General features: G+C 39.3%; 1 protein-coding gene across 1 annotated transcript in view; it reads left to right on the top strand.

Moving 5' to 3' along the window:
* Positions 1-9,349, top strand: part of LOC124596118 (nudC domain-containing protein 3-like) — a 76,469-nt gene extending 67,120 nt beyond the window's left edge. The window contains exon 7 of the mRNA XM_047135133.1: positions 7,918-9,349. Coding sequence (XP_046991089.1) covers positions 7,918-8,043 — 126 coding nt within the window. The 3' untranslated portion in view covers positions 8,044-9,349. The remainder of the gene's footprint in view (positions 1-7,917) is intronic.
* The last annotated feature ends 2,968 nt before the right edge of the window (positions 9,350-12,317 follow it).

Genomic DNA, 12,317 nt, shown 5'->3' with positions numbered 1-12,317 from the left:
AGAGTGGGTGCAAAATTTAATCCCTTCCCTAGCACGGATAAGGTTGCGTCGTCAAAAGATTTCTCTGTGAGATTTATCACAGAACGTCGAGATATAACATCCGACTCCGCGCGATGAGAACGTTCAAACTTTGCCAAATGCCGGGCAGTAACGGAGTTGTACTCCCAGTCAGCTTGGGTCCATGAGGCACCGTCCAACCAATCCCAAGTGAAATCAGACACTTCAGATGCAACCATTAAATGAAAACGATACAATTCTTTGGAAACAGAATCCAAACGTCACGAGTAAAACGAATCCTTTCGCGAACAAGAGCCAAGCCAGCACGTTGCTTAATTCGATTGGCGGCAGGAGAATTAATATGGTGCACAACCTTAGCAAATGTTGGGACATGATTTTCATCACGACACCTCAATAAAAACGACAAAGCACATTGCAGTCTAACTCGACAGCTACGAAGTTTATCCAACTTACGTAAACACCGATACATTTCCTCCCCGTAGAGGTAAACAATGTGAGACCTGAGTTTCTCCTGGCGTATACAACTTTCAAATAACTTCCGGGAATTCAGCCAGGTAACACTTACAGCGACCGCCGATATTTCGGCGGGAGAACACCCCGCCATTTTCAAGGCAAACTGCAACGGACAGGCGGCGTACATGCAAATTTAATACCTCGGTTCTCGGACCCAAGCAGGAAAGATAACACACACACACACACTGAACACTAGTGCCACCAAAGATGGCCAAAGTCAGAGCTATCGATAGTGAGACTATGAATTCGCAGGTGAGGTAGCATTGAGTCTGTCCCTGTGTTTCTTGACAAGGGAGAGAGCTGGATTCCAAACAGAGTTTAAACAGAAACCTCCATCCCTGTTAATAAGGTTGCTCGCTAATTTAATCTCAACTGCCTCCCGAATCACACTGTCCCAATAGCTGGACGTGCATGCCAATATGTCGGTGTTATTATATAACATGGGGTGACCAGTATCCAAGCAATGTTCGGCAATAGCAGATCTATTTGGCTGCTGTAATCGTGTGTGCCGTTTATGCTCAGTACATCTGTCCTCCACGGTCCTGATAGTTTGACCAATATATGCCATGCCGCAGCTACAAGGGACACGATATACACCCGTCTTACGCAGTCCAAGATCATCCTTAACGGAACTCAAAAGTGCTATAATTTTAGATGGAGGTCGGAAAACACATTTCACATCGTATTTCCGTAAAATACGACCGATCTTATTGGACGTGTTTCCTACGTAAGGCAAGAAGGCAGTAGACTTAGGTGTTGACTCAGAATTATCATCAATCACCTGATGTACAGTTGGTCGATAGCGCAACGCACGTTCAATCTGTCTATCACTGTAACCATTTTGACGAAATGTAACTTCAAGATGGGACAGCTCAGCTGGCAAAGTCTCAGCGTCAGAAACGATATGTGCCCTGTGTACCAAGGTACGAAGTACCCCTTAGGGAGGCAGTTGAGATTAAATTAGCGAGCAACCTTATTAACAGGGATGGAGGTTTCTGTTTAAACTCTGTTTGGAATCCGGCTCTCTCCCTTGTCAAGAAACAGAGGGACAGACTCAATGCTACCTCACCTGCGAATTCATAGTCTCACTATCGATAGCTCTGACTTTGGCCATCTATGGTGGCACTAGTGTTCAGTGTGTGTGTGTGTTATCTTTCCTGCTTGGGTCCGAGAACCGAGGTATTAAATTTGCATGTACGCCGCCTGTCCGTTGCAGTTTGCCTTGAAAATGGCTGAAAGTGTTACCTGGCTGAATTCCCGGAAGTTATTTGAAAGTTGTATACGCCAGGAGAAACTCAGGTCTCAGTATTTGGATTGTAGTTGTTTGATGAGGTTGTAGTGTATCAGGTGATGAACATAACTAAGCTACACTGTTGTTAGTCTCTGTAAGGTACTAGGATGTCTCTGTAAACGCAGTCTCAATTGAACTGTTGCTGGAACTGCACAGTAATGAAAAGTTTCACATGATACATCTCCTGTTCTGTTTTTGTAGTTGAGAATAAGTGTGAACGCTGAAACCAACATAATTGAACTTAGAATTTCTGAAAGTTGATGTTGTGCAATTAAATGTTTCATTCCTTAAGTCAACACAGCTGTACCATTACAAAATGAATAAAATTATAGCAACTGTAATTGAATTGTTTGTTTCAAAAGTTTCATAGAATAGATATTTTAAGGTTTTTGTCAAAGTGGTCGTGAATGTGATGAGCTACACACAGGTAGTTATCAAAACCAAAATACTCTGAGAATGCAGCTTTCCTTGCCTCACCTAAGATTTTATTTTTGAATGTAATCTTTGAGAGATATGAACAGTATGATGAAGGAAAGTGCACTTGAGTACAGGAGCAGCTCATCTCCTGTGTCAACCATAAAACTTTGCAAGCACGTCAAGAATTACATTAGACTCTCGCTAATCCGGCCATTCCTGGCACATACGGGTGCCGGATTAGCGGAATTCCAGATGATTAAGTGTCTGAAATTTATTTTATTCGTTTATTTTGTTTTTTATTTATTTTGGAAATGTAGGGGATATAGTGTACTGTACTTTATTAAAATGAAGGATACAATTTTAAAACATAGAGGATATACTTTATTAAATCCAAAAATACGTTAATTTTTGAAGAAAACTTAGTCCTTGAGTGTATACTGTACATAATTATACAGTCATATCACTCGTTATGTAACATGTCCCTAATTTAAATTATCACAATGATGATACACAATGGTGGCATGCTTTATCACGCAAGTGCTTTACAAGCATATATCTGGGTGTTGCCTAAGGTACTCCAGGAAGAACTCGGCAGCTTCAGCACCAGCAGTATGAGAAATCTTCATGCTCTCTCCTCCTGTGTCCTCTTCTTCATCACTTTCATCATTACTTTTTTGCAAGCTTTTGATTAGGTCTTCATCTGTTAAAGTTTGGTCTGTATTACAGTTTTCCTCATTCAGCCACGTAGTAACACCTTCATCGTCAATTTCTCCTCCTTCTGGAAGGTTGTGGAACATGTCACTGTACGAAGTAATTGATAATTCCATATTGACTGGCTCATCACTGTCACTCACTGCTGAATCCAACTTGGCATCAACGAATGGCCACAATTTTCTCCAGCTCTTCATTATGACAGCACTCTCCACTTCATCCCATGCTTCGGCTGCTTGGAAAACATCATCATGTATGTTAATTGCTTTCCGCACCCTCAACATAGTCTCAATAGACTCGTTTTCACTTTTGTTCAGCAAGGAGATGAGAAGCGAATGTCGATCATGACATTCAATTGATTCCGAAATTCTCTGGTCCATGGGCTGAATTATGGCTGTCACAGTGGGTGGGAAAAAGAGTGCTTGTACATGTGTACCATTGGACTTTAGAGAAACATCTAAAGGATGACTGGGAGCATTGTCAATCATAAGGATAACTTTCAGTGGAAGATTTTTCTTCTTTAGCTCTTTTCTCACTGCTGGTACAAACGTTTCATGGAACCACTGAGAGAATATTTGTCTGTCCATCCACGCTTTTTCTGAGTGCAATTTTGCGCTGGTAGAGTATTGATGTCAGTGTGTTGAAAATAATGTGGTTGTTGGGATTTTCCAGTCACCATAAGTGGTAGTTTATGACTCCCATTTGCATTACAACACATCATTAATGTTATCCACTGTTTCTGTTGCTTGTAACCATAAGCTTTCTTCTCGTTCTTGGCAGCTAATGTTTTTGAAGGAGGCATCTTGTAAAAGAGTCCTGTTTCATCAGCTTTATTCAAGGCATCAGCAGTTAAATCATCTTCTTGTATTATCTTTTGTATCTTGCGTACAAACTGCAGCATCATTATCGTTAGCTGAGCGACTTTCTCCAATGACTGTCAGCTGCCAAATGTCATATCGTTTTTTCCAGTTCGATAGCCAACCTTCGCTCGCTGCAAACGAGTTACTACCGCCAAAGTTGTTTGTTAAATGCAGCTGCTTTTTCCTTTATAATTGGGCCACAAACTGAAATTTCTTTACTGCGTTGTTGTATGAACCATCAATAAATGGTTACGTCCAGTTCTCCATTCTCACTCTTTTGTATAACCTTCCATTTTCCCAACTCACTACTCATTTGTGTTGAGTACTGTCGAATAACATCATCTTTCTTTTTGATGTCATAGATAACTGCTTGTCCAACACTGAACTTGGCAGCAATGGCTTTTTGTGAAGAACCTCTATTTAATTTATCTAAAATTTAGAGTTTCTACTTGAGGTCCAGCATAATGTGTTTCCTTTTAGAAGACATGATTCCAAACTGTGAAGTAAGCTACCATTTCAAATACAGTATATAAAGCATTGTTTAACTAAGCATTGTTGCACATGATAATTCATTGTGCACATGTTTTTGGATGTGCGCCGGATTACTGAGAGGCTGGACTACCCACGGCCGGATTAGCAAGAGTCTAGTGTACTGATAACAAAGCTTTCTCATTATTGCCTATTTAGTAAGGTACTTTCCTCACTCACTCACTCACTCACTCACTCACTCTCCTCCCAACTCACCTCCTCATTTGCCAAAAGAAGTGGCTGAGAGAGACTGTTCACCTGTGCTGAAGGGCACCATACCTCATACACATGAGTTTCTTTTGACTTTTTCCTTTTCCTTTGAATAGTGGTATCCAAAATTTTATTTAGAGAATGAGAGAATATAGATTATGTAGAGAGGAGCATGAAAAAGACAACATATTTACTTGTTTATATAAAAGTCAGCTACTTTATTTGAGTTCAGTATTAATAATTTTGATTAGCTTGTGTGTCTTATTGTTTTGGTGTGAATTCATTATTTGAATATGTCCGGCTCATCATGCACTATCGTCATACCTGTAAGCACGAGGTAGATGTGGATTATGACAGATTTGTATGGTTTAGTAGAAATCATTTATCCTCCTGCATTCACTACTAATTACAGTGTGGAACCTTCAGCTAGTCTTCCCCTCAGTGATTATGATTTGTATAACACTTGTATGTTTCAATCTTTCTTCTCCTACTCAAAGGCACATTTCAGTCACATTATTGTGTGTGCCAGTTAATAACTACAATAACTGGTGAGAAAGTTTAGACCACTGCTAAACGCAGTAAGATTGATTGATCGATTGAGGTGCTGGTAGATGGCTGTAGGTATATGGAGCTAAGGTCACTCACTGCATCCCAATACTGCTGGAGAATACTGTACATTCCGTACATAACATATTAAAATATGTTAGCACAGTGGTAATTTCCACGTAAGTGTTGCAGTTCTTCCCTTTTACGCGTGGACTTCACATCTGGGATAATGTGCCTGTACCAACTGTAACTGTGTGAAATTATTATTAGGGATGCATCAGATGTTGCTTTCTCCACACACTGGTGTGTTCAATGTAAATATAGCATACTGCAAGCGTAACAGTTTTTATTGCGATGATGTTTGATAATGTCCAAGGGGGCAAAATTAGCTAACTGCCAAACAGTGCAATGTAGTGTTTATTTAAAACCTAACTACTGCACTGATTACAAAGTGTTAGTTCTCTACTGACACTCAATTGGTATCCAAAAGTTGATCAGTTAGATGAAGCAGAAAGCAGGATTCATTAGGCAGCATCTTGCAAATTGGTGATGTTTAATACCTAATTCTCATATGCAAATTGCAGCTTTTTCGAACACTGGATCTTCATTAACGTATATGTAATTGCCATTGAATTTCATATGCCAAGTTTTCCCTAAAGTATTGTTTTATGTGTAAATTCATTTGTGCACCACCTCATTTTGGCATTGAGCTTCTCCATTGTAGTAAGTTACTTTCTTCACACAGCCTTATAGTTAAGTTTTGTCTCTTACTAATCGCAAGTGTCCCTCTTCAGGTTTTCTGTTGTTTATTTTCAAAACTTCCATGTGATCACAGAAATTAAAACTCATTGTGCCAATGGTAGTGTGTGTTTGCTGTGAAGCATGTTAAAATTCTCCCTTATTCAAGCTCATGGATTACTATTTGGTAGAGTGGTATGCAAACTTATTTTCAGCATCTGTAAAGATAAAAACATCCAAACTTAAACTACAGTTACATGAAAACAGAAAAAAAGATAACTAAAAATTGGTATTAGACAAGATATGAAGTTGCCGGTTCCTTATAGAGAGGAAGAATTTGAAGAGAGCCACATACTTTAGGGAGGCACAGCAGGTGAAAATGAGGTGATGTTTCTTCCATCACTCAATTCTGTCTGTGGCTCTTACTTAATTTCTGAATAGTTCTGTTTCCTCATGCCATTTCCTCTAATTTACCAACTAAATGAACTTTGGTTTCACTTATTTTCATGTTCGTGTCTTCCGTAACCTCATTATTAGAATATGCTTTACAAGGCAATTGTGTATAGATGAAATATGGATATACAGGGTGTTACAAAAAGGTATGGCCAAACTTTCAGGAAACATTCCTCACACACAAATAAAGAAAAGATGTTATGTGGACATGTGCCCGGAAATGCTTAATTTCCATGTTAGAGCTCATTTTAGTTTCGTCAGTATGTTCTTCCACCTACGCTCAATGGAGCACGTTATCATGATTTCATACGGCATACTCTTCCTGTGCTGCTAGAACATGTACCTTTACAAGTACGACACAACATGGGGTTCATGCACAATGGATCTCCTGCACATTTCAGTCGAAGTGTTCATACGCTTCTCAACAACAGATTCGGTGACCGATGGATTGGTAGAGGCGGACCAATTCCATGGCCTCCACGCTGTCCTGACCTCAACCCTCTTGACTTTCATTTATGGGGGCATTTGAAAGCAACCCCGGTACCAAATGTAGAGACCCTTCGTGCTCGTATTGTGGACGACTGTGATACAATACGCCATTCTCCAGGGCTGCATCAGCGCATCAGGGATTCCATGCGACAGAGGTTGGATGCATGTATCCTCGCTAACGGAGGGCATTTTGAATATTTCCTATAACAAAGTGTTTGAAGTCACGCTGGTACGTTCTGTTACTGTGTGTTTCCATTCCATGATTAATGTGATTTGAAGAGAAGTAATAAAATGAGCTCTAACATGGAAAGTAAGCGTTTCCAGACACATGTCCACATAACATATTTTCTTTCTTTGTGTGTGAGGAATGTTTCCTGAAAGTTTGGCCGTACCTTTTTGTAACACCCTGTGTATGCCTCTACAGAATTAAAACTGCCAACATTTTTTAAATTTGTCTGTGTTTGATCTTTGTGGAAATAAATTTGTAATTTTTTAAGTTTTTCATTGTAGTCATCGGCAGCTCACATTATTGCTCTTAGTTTTATTGCATGGAAGAAGGTGTCGGAGAGAAGGCAAATACTAAGTGGTGTTGCCAGTTTGCTCTTTGTCTCTGTACCACACTTCACACTCACTTCCTACCTTTGTAACTGACAACACAGAGGTGACTGGACCGCTGTCTCTGTATCTGATCTTTCCGAGTAAAATTTATATGCTCAGAAAACTCTCTCTTTCGCTTCTTGATGTAATACTTGCCGTGTTTGCTTTATGCCGTGCGTAATGAACACAGTATGATCCGTACATCTCAGCATACCAGAACTAACATGAATATCAGTGGTAAATATTCTACTTGCACCCCAAAGTATTCTCAACAAGCTCATGTAGCAAAATGACACTGCTGGCTGGGGGTCATTGGTACACTTCTCATTGCTGCTGGCACATAGCCCTACGACTCACTTCCTCATGTGCACACTACTATACCAAAGAAAACAGTGGGAAGTCCAGGGAGGAATATTAGCAATATGGAAAGGATGCTACTCACCATGTAGAGAAGGGGTTGAGTCATAGCCATATTGCTGCTACTATAACCCATGTTACTTTTGCTGCAGATTTTTTTTAAGAGTATGTCATTATGTTCTGTTTCAGGGGCTGTCAAACATTTTAAAGGACGCATGGGACAAAGAAGGGTCACCTTTCAAGGGACGTCCCTATGACCCTTCGTTGTTGAGTTTCGCAAGTGGTTCATGCACTATCCAACCAGATGGGAACTAAATAAACTATGTACACTTTTAAAGTTTCGTGATGTATTCATCTTCAGAAGTTTATTATGAGTGTAGAGATCCCACAACTCAGTTACATCGTATTGCACAGCTGCATCGTATTGCACAGTTGCATCGTATTGCACATGTTTTGTAATAGATATACAGAAAAATGTTGTGATTTCTTTTTAGAGTTATGAACCTCATTTGTTTCTTCTTGTTTTGCCTGTCATACTTTGATTTGTCTCTTGTTCGATGTGGAATTTGTATCAAAGTTGTGTGGAAATGTGTATTTTTCATGAACTGTTGTTATTTCAGTTAAAAAATATATATAGTCATTTTAATTGTAAAATAATTGCCATCTGGTGTCATGTGGGAAATTTGAAGAGAATTTGTTACTTTTGAAATGCATAATGCATTACAGGGGGGTGGGGGGGATACATTTTGCAGGGAGACATCTTCTGTAGCAGTTGCTGTACACACTTAAAACCACTGGCAACACTGGAGAAATATATTAAGTACTAGGTATTGGTGATCAATTAAGTTTTTCACAGTGCTTGTGTGATTACATGGATTGAAATATGAGATGAGCAGGTGTTTGTTCTAAGAAATTACATCCCTCAACACCTAAGCCAACCACTTCTTCCAAGCTCTGTCTCCCGTGGCTACTTTACTGATCTTGTACACAAACAAATCTGGGTTGTTTCTATACAGTTTCCACTTCCAAAAAGATCAGAAACACTACCATTATCATTCAGGCCTTGAATGCTGTACAGTTGCCTCCGATGTAAAACCAGTCCCATGCTCCCACAGTCACCTACTTCAGCCCAACCATTGGTAAATCTTATAAGTCAGAGCAACTGCAAAACCTTGCATGTTGTTTATCAACTAACTTGTGCCCGCCGCACAGTATTATAACTGAGCGTGTGAATGAGCATAGAACAACAGTCTGCTATGGGAACACCCAGTATCCAGTTGCTGAACACGTTCTGCACTATGACTATTGACTGTGACTATTGACTGCTTGCTACAGAACATGGGCTACTTGGAATCACTGACCCGATTCTAGGTTTCCTGAACTCCAGAGGTGTGATAATGCTCCACTGTACAACCTCTCTCCTCCCCAAGGAAGGAACAATTAGTTCCAAAAGCTAGGAAGTTGATAATGTTTACTTTTATGTGTGTCCTCCATCAGTATGACACGTTTCACTTCTGAAAGGTAAGCACTGAGCAGAACATGTCTAATATTTGATTAGTTCTATTGATTAAATTTTCTTTCTGTATGTGTATTTGGATTTATTGCATTTTAAATTTAAAGTCTGTGCTGTAGATGTTGAATAATTTACAGAAGAAATGGTGAGAATATATGTGATATGGTAATACAAAACTAAAGGGCTAAAATTTCTAAACACATATTATGATACAGGTTTTCCGACATCTTTTCAGACGAAAGCTTGCAGAGTACTTAAGCCAGTTCCCTTCTTCATCCTTTCATGACTGGTTACCACATATCACTAAGGTAAACAGAATATTAAAATGCAACTTACTTCTATTGGAAAGCTGTAAGACACACAACAGTGTCATTGGGAACTAGGTGATGAGACACTGGTCACTATTTTTTATCAGAGAGAAATAATATGAAAGAAACTGCATTATATTCCCCAGGAAAGGAAACAGTGATCTAGGCATTAAATATGAAAAAAGTGTGTGGAAAAGAGTGTAGTCAATCTTGATGTGCAATGGTCGAAGCAGTGGCAAAATGTACAACAGAAAGCTGCAGAAGGCTGGAAATATTCAGATGAAAAGCTGTGCAGAATTGTATTCTTGTTCATTAAATGTCTATCAAAAGACATTGCAATGAATACAACACAAACCTGTTAATGTTTCTAGATGTATGTAACAATTCTGGAAACTCGTTCATATAAAACAATGTACACATTCAGTACCAGTCACTGGATTTACTTATCAGTAAAAAAAGATAATTTACAAGATTGATACTCGTAAACTAACTTCCAGAAATGGAGAGAAACTATTTCTGTCATGTTTTGTTATGATATTTTCCCTACTGTGGTGGTTTTAGTAGCCACAGGTTTTTTTCAGTTTATTTAAATATTTCTCGTTTTGTCTGTGATTGCATCAAATGCAAGGCAATGGAACTGCAGATATTTGAACATAGATAAGCAAAGAAGGGAAGGCAGAAAGGTGGAAGGAGTATATAGAGGGTTTATACAAGGGGGAAGTACTTGAGGACAATATTATGGAAATGGAAGAGGATGTAGATGAAGACGAAATGGGAGATAAGATACTGCGTGAAGAGTTTGACAGAACACCGAAAGACCTGAGTCGAAACAAGGCCCTGGGAGTAGACAACATTCCATTAGAACTACTGATGGCCTTGGGAGAGCCAGTCATGACAAAACTCTACCATCTGGTGAGCAAGATGTATGAGACAGGCGAAATACCATCAGACTTCAAGAAGAATATAATAATTCCAATCCCAAAGAAAGCAGGTGTTGACAGATGTGAAAATTATCGAACTATCAGTTTAATAAGTCACAGCTGCAAAATACTAACGCGAATTCTTTACAGACGAATTGAAAAACTGGTAGAAGCGGACCTCGGGGAAGATCAGTTTGGATGCCGTAGAAATGTTGGAAAACGTGAGGGAATACTAACCTTACGACTTATCTTAGAAGAAAGATTAAGAAAAGGCAAACCTACGTTTCTAGCATTTGTAGACGTAGAGAAAGCTTTTGACAATGTTAACTGGAATACTCTCTTTCAAATTCTGAAGGTGGCAGGGGTAAAATACAGGGAGCGAAAGGCTATTTACAATTTGTACAGAAACCAGATGGCAGTTATAAGAGTCGAGGGACATGAAAGGGAAGCAGTGGTTGGGAAGGGAGTAAGACAGGGTTGTAGCCTCTCCCCGATGTTGTTCAATCTGTATATTGAGCAAGCAGTAAAGGAAACAAAAGAAAAATTCGGAGTAGGCATTAAAATTCATGGAGAAGAAGTAAAAACTTTGAGGTTCGCCGATGACATTGTAATTCTGTCAGAGACAGCAAAAGACTTGGAAGAGCAGTTGAACGGAATGGACAGTGTCTTGAAAGGAGGATATAAGATGAACATCAACAAAAGCAAAACGAGGATAATGGAATGTAGTCAAATTAAATCGGGTGATGCTGAGGGAATTAGATTAGGAAATGAGACACTTAAAGTAGTAAAGGAGTTTTGCTATTTAGGGAGTAAAATAACTGATGATGGTGGAAGTAGAGAGGATATAAAATGTAGACTGGCAATGGGAAGGAAATCGTTTCTGAAGAAGAGAAATTTGTTAACATCGAGTATAGATTTAAGTGTCAGGAAGTCGTTTCTGAAAGTATTTGTATGGAGTGTAGCCATGTATGGAAGTGAAACATGGACGATAACTAGTGTGGACAAGAAGAGAATAGAAGCTTTCAAAATGTGGTGCTACAGAAGAATGCTGAAGATAAGGTGGGTAGATCACGTAACTAATGAGGAGGTATTGAATAGGATTGGGGAGAAGAGAAGTTTGTGGCACAACTTGTCTAGAAGAAGGGATAGGTTGGGAGGACATGTTTTGAGGCATCAAGGGATCACAAATTTAGCATTGGAGGGCAGCGTGGAGGGTAAAAATCTTAGAGGGAGACCAAGAGATGAATACACTAAGCAGATTCAGAAGGATGTAGGTTGCAGTAGGTACTGGGAGATGAAGAAGCTTGCACAGGATAGTGTAGCATGGAGAGCGGCATCAAACCAGTCTCAGGACTGAAGACCACAACAACAACAACAACAGATAATTATGTAATGTTTTTCCTAAGTGGATCTCCATTGTGTACAAGTACAAGCCACCAAGATTGCTGCTCCCTCCAAAGTAAAAATTTTAAACAATTATCATAAAGACCACTGAAGCCTTATTATCCACACTTTCGAAAGACAAATCCATATCAGTAAATGAGGCTTTGCAGTAATGCAGTGAAAATGAGTTGTTGTATGTATGATGATTGTGTGGACAGTCCATTAATTCTGTGTGCACCCACCCTTTCACCATCGTTCTATAACATATTGTCTAAGGAAAGAGACAGGGAAAAATAACTTGCCCTTAACTTATTCCATTGTGCAATGGAATTTTATTGGATGTAAGGTTCATGTGTAGGAGCAAGGCAAGCCTCTATTTTTACATCTCAGTGAGCCCACTTCAAACCATCTGATGTTGTGTAGTAAGGTTCTGCAATCATAAAGGAATTTAACAAAACTCACCCC

The sequence above is a fragment of the Schistocerca americana genome, chromosome 2 (genome assembly GCF_021461395.2).
Source record: "Schistocerca americana isolate TAMUIC-IGC-003095 chromosome 2, iqSchAmer2.1, whole genome shotgun sequence".
Taxonomy (NCBI): domain Eukaryota; kingdom Metazoa; phylum Arthropoda; class Insecta; order Orthoptera; family Acrididae; genus Schistocerca; species Schistocerca americana.
This window is presented reverse-complemented; position numbering and strand designations above follow the sequence as displayed.